The sequence below is a fragment of the Chinchilla lanigera genome, unplaced genomic scaffold, assembly GCF_000276665.1.
Source record: "Chinchilla lanigera isolate Chin_1 unplaced genomic scaffold, ChiLan1.0 scaffold00105, whole genome shotgun sequence".
Classification (NCBI taxonomy): Eukaryota; Metazoa; Chordata; class Mammalia; order Rodentia; family Chinchillidae; genus Chinchilla; species Chinchilla lanigera.
The window spans coordinates 2,386,378-2,403,524 of NW_004955506.1; the positions used below are offsets into that span (position 1 = coordinate 2,386,378).

Below are 17,147 nucleotides of genomic sequence, written 5' to 3' on the forward strand. Positions count from 1 at the left end.
CCCAGACTTGGCTTGCACTGGTGTGACAATCCCAGGCCAGTGGACCTATGTCCCCAGGCAGTTCAGGGTACAGGCAAAATCCAGACACAAACTGCAGGGTCAAAGTTTGTAAACCACCTGATTTGGTGTCTCCAGTCAGTTCAGGACACATACAGGAACCAGATGCAGGCCGGATGTGCAGCAATCACAGACTGCCCATGCCTGTGACCCCCTAGGGGGTCCCAGTGCAAGTAAAGCACAGACTCAAACTGCTGGACCAGCAGCTCTTGCAGCACTCACTCACTCGGCACAGGGCGCACACAGGGAGGGGGCTACACGCACACACACACACCCCGCTGCCAGCTAGAGCAGTCCCTGAGGCTTCTGAGTGAGAACCTCCTGTCTGCCACAGGTGCATGGAGGGCAGAGACTCAGTCTGTAATGGCGGCAGAGACTCAGTCTGTGAGGTCCTGGGTCACCCACTCTGCCCCCAGGAAGTAGATGGGAAATACCTCGCTCTCTCCATGAGTTTCAGCTGGGAACCGTGGTAATGGAAGTAAAGCACGGCCTCAAACCACAGGACCAGCAGCTTTTGGAGCACACTCGCTTACTTGGCGCAGGGCGCACACAGGGAGTCAAAATTATATTCTATTAGCCCTTTGTATCCTCAAGTTTTGCATCAACCAACTCAATCAAACAGAACAAAAACATTCCAAAAAAGCAAAAATGTGTCTCTACTGAAGATGTAGAGACATTTTTCTTATCACTATCCCCTAAACAATGCAGTAGAAAAATTATTTACATAGCAAGTATTTATTACATTTGGTATCATAAGCAATCTAGAGATAATTTAAATAAAGGATATATACAGATTATGTGCAAATCTACATCATTTTATATGTAAGACTTGAGCTTCCTTGGATTTTGGTATCCATGAAGCAGGTTCCTGGAATCAAGCCCCCACAGACACTGAGGGATGACTGCTATATATCTGCAATTCAGAACGATAATTTACACAGAAAGGATAATCCAGGTTTGGAGAGTGGGGAAAAGGGAAGACAGAGAAAAAGGAAGTACACTAAAATATTAACAGTGGCATAGCAGGATCTTGTATCTTTTTATTTTCATTATACTTTTACATTTTCCCAATATTTTGTAATATTATTTTGTAAATCTAAATGAAAAATACTTTTTAAAAATAAAAAATGTTAAAGTTTAGTTATAATGTTTTATTATTTCCAGACACAGTGGCACAAGTCTATAATTACAGGTACTTGGGAGGCTAAAGCAGGTAGATAGTAAGTTTAAACACAGCCTGGACTATATGGCCCTCTGTGGAAAAAAAGAAGAAGAAGAAGAAGAGCAGGAGGAGGAGGAAGGAGGAAAGGAAGAGAAGAAGAGGAGGAAGAGGAGGGAGAAGAGGTGAAAAGTAAAGCCTTGAACTGAATGCTGCTCAGTGTGCACTATGACAGCTCCTTGCAACACATATAACAGGGACAAAAGAATGGATGAAGGCCAGAGGCCAAGGGATGGGGCTTGGCCATCATTTTGGGCAACACTTTCAATAGGCCCCACCAAAATACCATCTAGGAAAACCTTCCCCAATATTCACAACTGAACACAGCCTCCTCCTTCCAGTCCTGCAGGCCCACTGTCTTCTCTGCTCCCACATCCAGCCAGAAGGCTGCCATCACCTCCTGTATCCAATCGATAAACACCATCAGTCCTGGTTCAGGGACAATGGAGCTGCCATGCCTCACTGGCCCCCCTCTAACCCAAGTTGCCACCAGTTCTCTCATCCTCAAGATGCTCCTGACCTACCCCACTCCCATGTACAAACACACATACACATTCACACACATAAACACACACCCACATACATACACCCATACATACACACATACACACCACATACACTGAGATAATATATAATGCACACGGACACACCTACACATCTACACACTCATATATATATATATACACACATACATTCTCATACATAATACACATATATACTCAGGCAATAAAAAAACACATGGTATAAACATACATGAACACATACACATGCCTACTCATATATATTCTCACATACATACCTTCACTTACATACTCAATAAACACACTTAACACACATATACATACACATTCTCATATATACACGTATACATACTTACACATACTATCTTGGTTACTTTTCTCTCATTGCTGAGACAAAATACCTGACACCCAAAACTAGGGAAGGAAAGGTTTATTTAGCTCACAGTTCGTAGAGGTTTTAATCCATACTTGGCTGGCTCCAAGGCAGAGTGGCACATGACAGAGGGCAACAGTTCATGGCAGGAGAAGACAGCAAAAGCTATAAGGGAGGGGCCGGGGATATAGCTCAATGGCCTAAGCACCTGCCTGGCAAATGCAGGTCCCGAGTTTAATTCCTGGTACCAAAAAAAAAAAAAAAAGGCAACAAGGGAGGAGCGGCAGTGGCAGCCTCTTTCCCTCCCTTACATTGTATGCAAAACTACCCACCCCAGGGCAGGTATAGCACTCACATCCATAATTCCAACACTGGACCATGAATCAATCATGAACTCTAGAAGCTCCCCCCATGACTGCTTGAGGCTTTGGGGGGACATCCACACACAAACCATAACACGTACATAACCACAAATATACATACATTCTCACCTACACATGTATACATACTGTACATATTCACACATACACATATACTCATCCATAGCTTCACACTCACACCCCACTCTGCAGCAAGAGGAATCTTTCTGAAATGTAATCCTCATCATGTCACTACCCTGCTTTAAAAACTTCTTGAATTGTCAGATAAAATCCAGATTCTTATAGTCTTAAAAAGCCTGCCAGGGTATGTCCCCTCTAAGCTCACAGATCTAGCAGTACTTCTCTGCCTTGTTCAATGGTTATTGATCATCTACTCCCTGTCAGTCACTCTGAGAGCAGCTGGGGACACAGCATGAACAGCAAGCCCCTGTTTGGTATATGTCATTCATTACACATAACAAATGTAAGACCAAATGTTGAGGTAGTGGTAGTGTGAGGACAGGAAACAAAGCCTTCGACAGAGTGCAGAGCAACAGGATGACAGCAGTGAATGGGCAGGAGCACCACCTTCCACAGAAGGAAGAAAGCCTAAGAGGCTCCAAGAGAGAAGCACTCCACTTCCCAAAGACTTAGCTCTCAACCAGTGCTTCTGCACAGCCTGGCTCTGCCACCTGACCCTCCCACCCTCTCCCTTCTTGGCCTGGCTTACTCTATTCAGCTTTAGTACTGGCTCAGAGTTCCACCTTCCTGGGGCTGTTCTCCATCCCTGCACCCACACATCCCCTGCCTCCTCATGTGGCAATCTATCTTCCCTTGTAACTGCTAAATGCCTTAAAAGCAGGAATTAATGACTAGGGTGTGGCTCAGTGGCTGAGCTATGCCTAGTGTGTGTGAGACCCTGAGTTTAATTCCCAACAACAAGGAAAAATACCAGAGATTTTTCATCAATGTATCTCTAACACTTGGCATGGTGCCTGACCCATAGAAGGTTCTCAATAAGTATTATCTGAATTACTAAAGTCTATAAATCAATTATTTGAGAATTTACAGCCTTTTTCCTGCCATGTACCCCCAACCATCCCACCAAAGCAAAGAGATTTTCATCTAACCCCTACAGACTCCCTCCCTCAGCAGTACAGGGTTCAGGTAAGTGCCTCATGCACAAGAGACATCATACAAATGTCCAGGGGCAGAATGTCTTCAACCACTACTGTCACTCAATGGCAATTGCAGATGGATATTTACCATACTGTACTTCTCCTTGACTTTTTTTTTTTTTTTTTTTTTTTTTTTGAGACAGGGTCTTGCTATATAGCCCAGGCTGGCCTCAAACTCTCAGCAATCCTCCTGCCTCAGTCTGCCGTGCTGGGACTAAGGCATGTACCACCATGCCTGGCTTCTCCTTGACTTTTTACAAGTAAATAATTTTTTTTTAATAAGTTCCTGAAGACCCACAATCATGTCTCATGTCCCTTATGTTCCACATCATCCCAAGCTCAGTGCCAAAATGTTTATGTAAATGGCATTAAATGCCTACTAAAACAATGATTTCCATACAAAACATTGACAAACCTTGATAGTTTTTTGGCGGTACTGGTGATTGAACTCACGACCTTATGCTTGCCAAGCAGGCACTTATGCCACTGGGCTATATCCTCAGCCCTATTGATAATTTTTTGTTGTCTGCTTGTTTGTTTTTGAGGCAAGGTCTAACTATTTAATCTAAGCTGGCCTTAAACTCTGCTATATAGCCAAGAATGGCTGCAAACTCTTAACACTCTTGCCTCAACTGCCCAAGTGATGGATTAGAGAGATACACCATCACACCCAGCTGATATCTGTTTCTAATAGTTTTTGCTATTGTTTTTGTGTTGTTCACAATAGTTCATGTGTGTGCAGTTCATGTATTAACAGTTTTACCTCAAACACTAAAGGTAAATGAATCTCAATTCCCAAGTGGTATGGATTAGCAATTCTGACTCCCTCTGCACTCCTGGCTTGGGCAAATTATTAAATGAGAACCATGGGGCCAGTTTCTCTTTGGCAGGAAGGAGTGGCAAATAAGAAGAGAAGAGAAGAAGGCAGCCAGTGGTAATGGGTGGCACTGAAGACTCTTTGCATTCCTGGTGTTCAACATGAAATAAAAATCAACAGAAACCAACCTCTCCATGCAAGTCTTTCTTGCTGAGAGGGCCTTCCAATGATGCACACCAGCAGCAATGAGTACACCCAATGCCCACATTTTAGCTTCTAAATTCCATTCTCATATGCTCACTTGGGCAGCACATACACTAAATTCTACTTTCATACAGCAACCCGAGTTCCTGGGGAAAAGGCAATCTCCAGGACCAAACAGGGAGTCTACAGTGTGAGCCTACACTTTCCTACTGTGTGGGAAAGTAAAAAAGTACTCAACACTGGCATGTGAAAGGGACAAAGAGGAAAACATGAAGAGGCAAGAAAACTACTAATAATAGCAAGGGATCAAAAGAGCAAAGGTGGGTTGGGCATATAGCTCAGCAGTGCAGCACAGGCCTGGTAAGCGTGAGGGCCTGAGTTTGATTCCTAGTAACCACAAAAACAAAACAAAAAAAGAGCAAAGGTAAGACTGGGACAAAGCAACATGAAAAAAGTCACATAATCTACTCAAAACATAATCTCAATCTGAGTATGAGGCAGACATTAAAGACATGCTACCAAATATTCTCTTTAGAAGTATCAGGGTCAACAAATTCATAGAAAGTACAGCAATGAAGCCATTGAAGTACTGTAGCATGTGCTTGCAGTCCCTGCTTCTCAGGAGACTGAAGCAAGAGAATCACTCGAACCCATGAATTTGAGCCCAGCCTGGGCAACACAGCAAAAATCTCATTTAAAAAAAAAAAAAAAGGCCAAGCATGGTGACACACACCTATAATCCCAGCACTTGGGAAGAACCCTGTGAATTCAAGGCCAGCCTGGGCTACATAAGCAAGTTCAAAGCCAGCCTGTACCACATAGCAAGAGCCTGTCTCAAAAGAAGAAAAAGAAAGCAAAAAAAAAAGAGGGCTTTAAAATGCAGCTCAGGGGTAGGGTACTTACCTAGGTTTAATCCCCAGCACTATGAAAAGGGGGAGGGAGGTGATACAGGAGCAGTGGTTACCAAGGGCTGGGAGAGGTGCAAACAAGAGATTAAAGTTTAATGAGCATGGAGTTTCAGTATGGGAAAATGAAAATGTTCCAGAGATGGTGATGGTTGTACAATGCTAATACTGCTTAGATCTTAAGTGGCCCCAAAGGCCCACAGGGGCTCAGCACTATTGAGAGGTGATATACTTTAAGAGGTAGGCTAATGAGAGCTCTTCCAGTAACTGGGATGTACTCGTGAAGGGGGTGGTGAGACCCCAACCCCTTCCTCTCTCCTTTGCTTCCCGACCATGACTTGAGCAGTTTTGTTCCACCCCATGCTCTGCCCAGATGTGCTCTCTCATCACAGGCCTAAAAGCAATGGGGTCAAATGACAAGGGACTGGAACATCTGAAACCATGAGCCAGAATAAACTCTTTTCTTTTTATAAGGTGATTATCTCAGGTACTTGTTATAGTAACAACTGACCAACCACAAGCAACAATGTCAATGCACTTAATACCAATGAACTGCACTCTTAAAAATAGCTAAGATGGTGTATTTTACCACAGTTAAAAAAATCAAAGTCAGGAAATTCTAAGAAAGACTGAGAAACTCCTCTTGACTCAAGCAGATACATAGAGTAACGGAATCCTGGAAAAAGCAAAAGGGCAAAGACTACTAATGAAGTTAGGGGACAAAAAGCAACATTTTAATGTGAACTGGGGTTAGTAATAGTATTAGATACCCATGATGAATGCCCTGGTTTTTATACTTGTGATGCAGTTCCCAAGTGAATGCCCTTGTTCTTAGAAGATACACACATGGGCGTGCACACACACAGGAGCAAAAGGGGACAATATCCCCAGCTGACTCTTCAGTTAAGACACACACATATTCAGGAGTGAAAAGGGACAGGATCTCCAACTAACTTTTCAACAGTTCAAGGAAAAATATTATATCTCTACATGTAAAAACAGAGAATCATAAATCAAGTGAGGCAAGACATAAATGTGGTAAATCTGAGTTAAGAGTATATGGGAGTTAATTATCCTATTCTTCAGTTTTTCTATAAGTTTAAAATTATATCAAAATCTAAAAATACAAAATAGTACTAGTAAAGAACAAAAGACACATACTAAAAAAGTACTGACAGTTGGGTAAAATTAAAACTTGTTATCAATGACTGTTTCCTCTTGAGCTGTTTCCTGTTCTGTCTCCAAAGGCATGAAAATTCTCTGCAGAATCACACTTCCCAGTGCCTGACAAGTTCAAGGTTGAAGAACATGTTATAGCATTAATATATAAGGCCAACATTTACCAGAATAGCATTTTCTACATTTTTAATTAGACTTAAAAGAAAGAGGTGTCAAACTTCAGCTCTACTAAAACAAGCTTTGTAGATGACCAAAGTACCTTTTTAATATCTTTGGGATAAAACGATAGAGCTGGAAACCTGGAGAACATCATCTATATATAATCCACATGCCATCTTGTTAAGACTCTAGCTTTAGAATTCTACAAAGTGATAATGAGAAGGAAATGTTCATATCCATTTCAAGATTCTTCCACAGTATGTTGTTCAAAATGGAACATGGCACATTTTTTTAAAGCAGACTTTTTTAAATCAAGGTGGATGGTTCTCTGTGACTCCTGAGACTCATATGAGACACATGCTAAGGAAAGCTCATACACTTCAAGCACAAAAAGAGAGTGACTGAACCACCAGACAGCTGACACTAGCTCATAAATTCTGCCCACTCATTAACTCCACTCCAAATCCACAGAATCTACATCCTATCCTCCAGCCCTACTGTGTCTGCCTCTTTTTAGCCCCTGTGGTCTCCAGCTATCTCTCCACTTATCATCTTTCCCCAAACCCTCCACTCCACCCTCTACAGCCACTGATATCTTTGGAACAAAAATTCATATTCAGCATTCCCCAGCTTAAATTCAGAAGCAGCTCCCCATCACCAACCACATTAAGTTACTGTTGCGGAGGTTAATTCTGCTCCACACAAACAGTGCATACAGTCATAAATGTGGCTCCACATAGATGACTTACTTCTTCAGCATGAAATCAAGATGTTCTTAAGAAGAGTGTTATTCTCACCTGTAAGCAGCCTGACACACATATCAGTGTATAATAATTAGGTACTGACATCTTCTGTCCTCCTAGGAACAATCAGCCTTTGCTGAACTGAATTAAAGACTGCTAGCTACCTACTTGCCAGATGGGGTCCGTTTTCCTCTACTCACAGAACAAGATCCTACTGAGTGATTAAGTGCTGGTGTGACTCCCTCTGCCTACACGCTGAAGTCTGGAGCCCCTGGAGACCCTCACAGTGGTTAAGGATACAAGTCAGGCAACGCCTTTCCAACCACAGGCTCTTCACAAACACTGTGCAACTCCAAGTCTGAAGGATGGGAAGAGCGCAGTGACTAGGTTCTCTGGTCTTCTAGCCTCCTACCTAATGTTCAAATCACTGCTTGACATGTTGGCCAACCCGTGACCTCCCGATACCCTCCTTACTCCCTGATTTCAGTTTGATGCCCATATTCTTTTAATTATACTCACAACTCTCAAATGTCTGACAGCAGTCCCTTTATACTCTTAAAAGATTGTTGGAGATCCCCAAATAGTTTTTTTTATGAGCTATATGTATCAACATTTTCCATATTAGGAGTTAAAACAGGGAAAAATCAATATATTTATGAATTCATTTAAAAGTAATTATAAACTCATTACATATTCAAATAACATATTTCTATGAAAAATAACTGTATTTTCAAAAATTGCTAGTGAGACAAGTGGCATTGTTTTACTTTCTTGCAAATCTCTTTACTGTCTAGTTTCACAAAAGACAGCTATATTCTAATAATCCGCTTCCACAGTCAGTCTGTTTTTGTTTTGGGTTTTGGTTTTTGGGGGGTTATTTTGTTTTTTTTTTTTCAGTTGAAGCACAGGAGAATATGGCCTTACAAAGATACATAGCTAGAAACTACAGGCGCATTAGAATATACAAATAAAGAGTATTCTTTGATATTACCTCAAAACTCAAATAAGTGGTAGTTTCTTAACTACTTATATTAACTACTTAAATACTTAATTGCTGCAATCTGTTCAATGGAGTATAAAATAGAACACCTATCAATATGAAAACATATAAATGAATACTAAAACTCACTGGTATGACTTTGAATATATCGCTTGCCCATGGGTGACTTTTATTTCATGTGTTGGTCATTTAGAAATGTTGGTTCAGCAGCCAGGTATGATGGTGCATGCCTATAACACCAGCACTTGGGAAGACGAGGCAAGAGGATCATCACCAAGCTCAAGGCCAGCCTGGGATACACAGTGAGCTCAAGGAGGCTGGGGATTTAGCTCAGCAGCACAGCGCCTGCCTGGCAAGCACAAGATCATGAGTTTGATTTCTGGTACTGGAAAAAAAAAAAAAAAAAAAAAAACAAAAACATAGTTCAAGAGTTCAAGACCAGCCTGAACTATATAGCAAGATCTTGTCTCAAAAAAAAAAAAAGCAAAGAAAAGAAAAAGAAAGAAAGATTGGTTCACTGAAGTATGAAGATGTTTCAAATGTGGACAAATTTCCTTCTGTAGTAGTCAAAAAGTTGCACTCATTAATATGTCACCATATTCTCGTCAGAAGAGTCTTCAAGTATCAGGGAGCTGTCAAGCTCACATGGAGATACAAGATTTCTAAAATCCTAATTTTCAATTGAAACTCAAATTTTCTCACTGGCAACAAATATTGCCAGTTGCTTTCCTTACAGTGTGGCAGCTCACTCAGTTCATTTTCAGCACATGCACACCAGGTACCCCAGCCTGAGGGGGTGGGGCTGCCAGGCTTACTGGGGCAGGCTGCATTCAGGCAAGCAGCAGCTGGCAGGTCTGCAGCTGTACTCCTTCAGACAGCCACAGGGCTCATGTGCAGGTGAAAGGTCACTACACCAGGTACTGAAAAGGCCTGGGCTCAAGAGCTGAAATGTAGTAAAATTAAATACTTTCACCACTTTATCAAAGACATTCTCAGTGACTGGAATTTTTTTTTTTTTTAATGCAGGTGAACAGCAAAGAAAACAATAACTACTAGTGCAGTTTGCCACCAATGTCTGCATTCGTGTTAAGACAACACAGTTTTACCCACCATCACTTCTACACCATCGATGACAGCATCCCCAGAGGGGAAAAAGCCAACAATATCTTCTATTGCCCTGAGAAGATAGTTCTGACCTCAAGAACTCCTGAAAGGGCCTGGGGGAACCCCAAGAGTGCAAGGAGTAAGCAAAGCAGACTAAACCAGTCCATATCTCCAGCCACTGTTCTCAGTCTGCTGACTGTTGGTCTAACATCTACTTCCAAATCACCATCACCACCCACATGTACCCCAATATATTTTGTTTCAGACTCATGACCTCTCATGCAAGTATTTTAGTTGAGGCATTATGATATACTTAGTTTTTGCTTTTTAAAGAATAGGCTTCCTCTCATTGTTAGCCTGTCACTTAGGAGACTTCAGGCAAGCCAATTAAAGCCTCAATTTCTCCATCAGTAACACAGAAGTAATGATCCCTAAGCAACTTACTGCACTATTGAGCCTAAAGAGAGGTAATCTATGTAGGAGTCCTCTGTAAACAATTCACTTTTTCATCAGTAATTCTTGCTTAATCCCTAGCATTTGCCAAGCACTGTGCTATGAACTAGCATAATTAAATCCTCACTTTATGATAAAAAGCTCACTTTCATCTGGGGAATGAAATATAGAAAAGAGTACCAAAGAAAGAATGATCACAGGTGGTCCTGACTGCTTGGGTAGCTACTTCAGATGGGTGACCAGGGAGGTCTTAGGAAGTGACTAAGTGTGATGAAGAGGAACCAGGTGTGTAAAGATTAGAAGGAAGTGTGGGGCCAGGAATATAGCTCAGTGGCACAAGTGCCTACCTGGCAAGCACAAGGTCCTGAGTTCGATTCCCAGTACCAAAAAAAAAAAGAAGAAAGAAAGAAACCAGAAGGAAGTATATTCCACATGTTACTATCCAAAAAGCAGAAAAGGCAGGTAGGCAGGTACCAGATCACGAAGTCATTGAAAGCCTGGACAGGAGTTTGCATTCTGTTCCAAGCCTTAGGAAGCCAGTGGAGAATACCAGTAGTGAAGTAACAGAATCTGATTTACACCTTTAAAATATCCCTTGACCACCATGTGAACAATCAGTTGTAGGGCAAGAGTGGATGTAGTGCCAGGCATGGTGGCACATGCCTGTAATCTCAACACTTGAGAAGCTGAGGCAGGAGGATCACTGCAAGGTTGAAGCCAGCCTGGTACAATGTGAATTCAAGGTCAGCCTGAACTACATAATAAAACTCTGTCTCAAAAAGACAAAAACAAAAGTGAATGTAGGGAGACCAGTCAGGACATGGGTATATGGTTGTAGTCATCCAAACAAGAGATGGAGGCTGCCTAGATTGGAATCACAGAGGCAGAGCAAAACTAAGCCACCCAATAAAAGATATGTTTTGGAGGTAAAGTTGATAGGTTTTACTGATGAATTTAGATGGGGCAACAAGGAGTGGAAAGAATTATGGACAAACTCTGGATCTATAGCTTCAACAGCTGAGTGGATGGTGATTGTGGTATACTGCAATGGGGAAAACAAGATGAAGCAGGAACAAGGCACCTCGGACAGGAGCTTTGAGGAAGTCAGGACCAGAAATTGGGGTGACCATCACTGGCATGTTGACAGCATTTGAAACCATGGGTCTTGATGAGATCAGCTCATCAGAACAAGCCAAGTCCCCAGGCCCTCCCCACTTAAGTGGCAAAAGGGAAAGGACTCTGACCTTTCAGTGACCAAGAAGAAAATCCAAAGTTTGATGTAAACACAGAGGCAAGTGAGGAAAGATATAGTGGTCACCTGTGTGGAATGCTACTGAGAGGTCAAACAGGTTAAGGACAGAGAAGGGACCTTAAGATTTAGCAACAAACGATGACCACATCAAAAGCAGTCTCCATGGACTCGAAGAGAGTCTAATTGGAGTAACTAAGATGCAAGGTAAAGAATCAGAAGGGGTAGTAAAAAACTATAAATATCACTATTTATCCTGGTTTAAAAGAGGCCCTGAATATTTTACTGTCCACATCATAGTTTAATATATCTACCCTCTTTCTCCACAGCTGATTCAAACAAGTATGTCTTCAAAGCAATGCAACTGAACCTAGAGACTGATTTAGGAAACAGGCCTCCTCATTTTACAGTTTCATCTCCTACACACACACAGACAGCTCACATCTTCCAAGATGCTAAATGTATACATATAACATGTCTGAGAATGGCCCTCAACATGCACATAGGGAGTATGTTTATTGACAGACCTATATGGATGTAGACATAGCATATCTGTTAATGTCTTCTTTCAGAGCAGTGGCTCTGAAGCCATCACCTGACTCCATCCCACATATTCCAGGCAATGGATCCATCTGAAACCAACTATCCCCATCTGCTCACTTTCCAATTGGAGAACTCTGTAATAACTGTAAAGTATCATAGTAAAACACAAATGGGACAGATATATACATATGTGTCTAGGGATGGGTCCATGGATGATTCACTTTTAACTGTAATTCATACATATCTAATTATTTGAAAATTGTAAGCCAAAAATACTATCAATACATGTATGCATCATTTACTATCTAAAGAATTAACCAGACAACACACTCATTTGACAATAACAATATTAAGCTAATAGTTACTGAAGTGTAAAGAGTAATTAAGATGTGCTGTGACATCCACAATTTAAAAATCATAACTGATTCAAAACAACGGCTGTATAAATCCCAACTGACAGTGAGCAAGTGCTGTAACCAAAAGGATGGCAAACACTGACAGACAGAAAAACCTCCTGGAATTACAAGTCAACTTTGGTGAAGACACCAGTTTCAGGCATCTGTAACAAGGCCACTAAATAAAATACCAGTGAGGAACTATTAATACATATAAAAGTACATGGAACTATAATACATATAGAAGTATATGGAATTACACAACACTCTCTGGGAAAAGCAAGGACTGAGCTTGCACGCAGGACAGTAAATGACTCCCAGGAACTGGTAGGTTTGGCACCTCATAGAGCACAACCAGGCCCACAGTAAAGGCGCTGCTTTACAAAAATGCTGCTACATTAAGTCCCCACACCCAGCCCAGTGAGATAGATTGGTCAGGACACCGGGCTACTCAAGACCAGTGTTGGAGTAGCTGCCTATCACTCCAATGGCAGACCAAAAGGATAACCTGCTAGCCCAAAACTGTCTCACAAATGAAGTTTGTTTTGCTTGCAATGTTGGACTGCTTTGTATTTTATAGTATCAAAATTAGCACCAAGACTTTAAAACTGGAAGACTTTAAAACCGGAAGATGTCATGGTTTTAAAAAAACTGCTTTCTGCTTCTTAAAGAAGCAAAGATCAAGACCCAGCTATCTCTTTAGCTGTGGCATGTACACTCCAAAGTCCCACTGTCCCCTTCAGAAAATCTGAGTCATAGGTCTGCTGCCATTTGCCTTTGAATCTGTGCCATCACTCTTGTTAAGTCTGGCCTGTTCCATTTGTTCGTGGTACCTCCCAATTCTTCATCATTTGAATTTGCAACTATAATCTCAGTAGGGTACACTGAAAAGGTCCCCCAATGGTCTACCTAAAAAAAAGATGGGCTCTTTAATACAGTGAAAATGTTAGCTCCTGGTGTTCTTCACTGAACAAGTTGCAAAAGTCAGAAAAAGCACTTTCTCCCCTCCCCTTTTCTAAGTAGTGATCTCAATAGTACAAAGATTCATAGAATTTTGTTGTTCTTGTTACTAACCTGAGAAGAGCTTAATTGAGGATGCTGATCACTCATAAATTAATGTTTAAGTTAAAAGGCCAAATATATACCCAATGGGTTGGAGATAAAGCTCAGCCATAAGAGTGCTGGCCTAGCATGTGCAAGGCACTTGGTTTGATGCCCAGCACTATAGAAAAAAACAAAACAAAACAACACTCTATTAACCTGTTTTGAACAGCCTGATAATGGGTTTAAGGTAACAGAAGGAACTACATTTCAGAAGAACAACCTAAACTGGACCTGATGGCGCATACCTGCAATCCCAGCACTCTAGGAGGCTAAGGCAAGAAGACTGCAAGTTCAAATCCATCTTGGGCAATTTAATGACTTAAGACCTTGTCTCAAAATTTTAAAAAGTTTAAAAGAACTGGGGATATAGCTCTGGGTTCAATTCCCAGAAAAAAAAAAAAAGCTCTCCAAATAGAATAAAAAAAAAAAAAATTAGATGGAGTTGCTTTAAAATAAATTTCTTTTCTTATGCATAGCAATTACAAAGGTTTTTTAACTATATAATTACTTTTTTAGTATACATGCTGCCCAAGTGACACTACAATTACTGCTAAAGATGTCCATAAGGCAGACTTTATACAACCACTCCCAGGGACCAATTTTACTCCTTAAACTGCTTTTAGATGACACAAATTTTCCTAACCTTTAAAAAATAAACCAAATAAACAACTGAGGTAGTGGTTACTAGTGACCAACTGCTAGCATTATCATAAGTGTTCGACATCATATACTAAAAAACAATAATCTTCTATAAGAATATACATAGCCTAGAGTAAATCACACATTGTAACACCAATTTCCTCTTTTATACCACTCACACAAACAAAAGCGGCCTAGAAGGAAAAAACAAACCATATTAAGACAAATTATATGCATACATATGTGCTCTGGAGACCAGGAAATAGATATTGTGGACAAAGGACAGTCAACAAAATTGTCTTTTTCTTTCCTACCAGTTGTTTATGACTCACTGTCCAAACTCCAACACCATGAGACGTACCCCCTTAAAAAACCTGAGCCAAGTTCCAATCCATCATGCTCAGTACTCCCTAATTTCCGTTCAAGAAATTCTGTATCCAAATTGCAAAACACGAAACCACATAAAAGGAAGTCTGGCTTTGAGACAAACTGTTTAGCAGACTAGGATGAAGCTCACTGTAACTTTAAAATAACTTTGCTCTAATTTGTTACTAACTGAACATTTTCCAGTAATCTTGTTTCCTAGCATAGTATATCAGACTTCTACACTTCACCCAGCCTATTTAAAAAACAACAACAAAAAAACCAGATTAACAAAATTAGTCCAATCACATAGATACAAGCATTATTCCCCAAGGTGTCTTTCCTGCAAGTGTTAACAGGACTAAGTATTGCATGTTAACACTTGCATGCTGTATTTTTTTGATTTGCTTAACTTTGGGCTGAATTAAAACTTCATTTGAATTAACAGTACCCAGTGAATAACGACTACCCGAAACAGTTTTTGCCATTTTCAACCAAAAACTGGAGTCTGAAATGGTGTTTGCTTTTTAGTTGACTAACAACATGTGGCCAAGCAATAATACTGACGCTTTCCCAAGGACACTCTTCTGGTTCTGAACTTTCTTCCTTGCAAAAACAAGTCCAAGGGATGCCCTGGGAATCCACTTACCCGATCCTTCATCCTCCAGCTCTGAGCTAGGGATTTGGAGCCTTCAATTTTCTCACAGTGTCTTTTTTTCATAAAAGCCAAAGGCAGATTCCAGTCTGTAAGGTCGGCCTCATCTTCCTCCCCGAGTCCCAAAAGGGGCGACTGCAGCATCTCGGACTCCATCAGCGGGGGAGGGGGTGGTGGAGTCCTTGGCAGTAAGCGCTCGAGAACCTCCAGCCTTGAATACTAGCGAGTACCAGAATTAATGAAATAAAATATAAAAAAAAAGGGGAGCCGAAAAGTAATGGAAGTGTTCGGAGACCCTTATCTCTTAACTCTGCACGGGAAGTCGGAGAGGAGTGGGAAGAGCGGATGGGAAATAGGGCAGCCCAGGGAGCTCCGCACAGAAAGAAACACGCACACCCAGATCCCCAGCCACGGGCTGCTTCTAAGGCTGTCTGTTTTTAGTAGGGCTGCGAGTGGAGCTGTCAAAAGCGTGAGAGACTTCGGGCCTCACGATGACCCCGCTCTCGGCCTCCAACGCCTGAGCAGATCAGAGGACAGTCAGGCCGCCCGCTCTGGTGCCAATTCGCCGCCTGCGCCGACTGCACTGAGGTCTCCGGCCAAGGGAACAGAGCGCCTCGGTCTCGTCCGGCCACCCTCAACCCTGCGGGTCCCGCACTCGCCTCAGGTGCTGCAACCAGAGCCAGCACCAGCCCATCGTGCTCGCCCGCAGCCTGTTCCTCAGCCCCGGGTCCGCGCGGCCTCGCTGGTCCTGTTCTTCGGCCCCGTAGCTCCTTTCTGCCTGAGAATGAGCCCCGAGGCACGGGCGGCACGGACGTGCGGAGAAAAAGGGTAATGTAGTCTTATTGGGTTAGGGGAGTTTTGCCCTTAGGTTTGGAGCTACAGTGAACTCCTCTCATCAGCACATCAAGGAGGACGCCATACTACCAAGGCCCAGCATGCTCCGCGATCTACGGTGCGGCCAACAAGCCAAAACTTTTCGAGCATTCTGGCCGAGCTTCCCAGGCTATAATAGAGTGCAAGAAGTCCCCGCCCCTGTTGCCCTGGTGACCGCGGTCTATTTTTTTTCAACCCATACCGCCTGTCTCTCAATCAGCTTCGTGTTACCAAAGTCTGAGGCCAAAACTATGTCCACTTAGTTATTTCTTTTAAAAAGATTTTTGCTGCTACAAATGGAGCTACATGCTTCTAAATGAAAGAAATCGACCACATTGTTTCTTCCAGGTTTTGAAAAGACTGCAAAAACTTCAGAAAGAACCATTGATAATATCACAAAAGATTGGCGGTTTGGGTGGTTTTGATTGGCTTTGGGGGCACATAGTATCCTCCACAGTGTCAAGCAGATTTTCGTTGTAATTTTTCCATAGAACACCAAGTAGAAAAGAAAAAAAAACTCAACTGTAAGTTTTTGTTTAATCCATCTTATTTTCTGATCGGTTTCCTCTTAATTTAATACAGCTTCCTGTGCAAAGAAAGTTGTAGATCTCTATGCACGGAGGCAAGCCTGCATTACTTCATTTGTCTATTTCAAATCAATAAATTTTACCTACTGATGATATGTGGATTACTGAGTTAGTACAGTGGTAGAGCTGTAGCTAGCAAAGACGAGACCCTGAGTTGGACCCTCACACACACAAGCACACAAAACTCAGGAAAGAAAGAAAAAAAGATCTGAATGTGGTATGCAGTGCCTGCCAATGAAACACACATGTAGCCATTAAAGAGAGCAGAGGTAGACAAAGAAATCCAGGCTTTTTTGCCCTCTCTGCCTTCAGGCTTTGATGCCAGTGAAGTCTTGGCTATATTATTTTCCGTCTCTGTTACCTTAGACAATCTCTTAACTAGCTCAGTCTTAGTTCCTAAACTATAAAATTTGGATAATACTACCCATTTGGAAGAATAGAATTAACTTGTGAAGGTGCCTACGTGCT

General features: G+C 41.8%; 1 protein-coding gene across 2 annotated transcripts in view; it reads right to left on the reverse strand.

The window, feature by feature from the left end:
• The window catches only part of Rptor (regulatory associated protein of MTOR, complex 1), a 392,354-nt gene extending 376,956 nt beyond the window's left edge, over positions 1 to 15,398 (reverse strand). For both annotated transcript variants that reach the window (XM_005407318.2, XM_005407317.2), the window contains exon 1: positions 15,214 to 15,398. In XM_005407318.2, coding sequence (XP_005407375.1) covers positions 15,214 to 15,375 — 162 coding nt within the window. In that variant the 5' untranslated portion in view covers positions 15,376 to 15,398. The remainder of the gene's footprint in view (positions 1 to 15,213) is intronic.
• Positions 15,399 to 17,147: the final 1,749 nt, after the last annotated feature.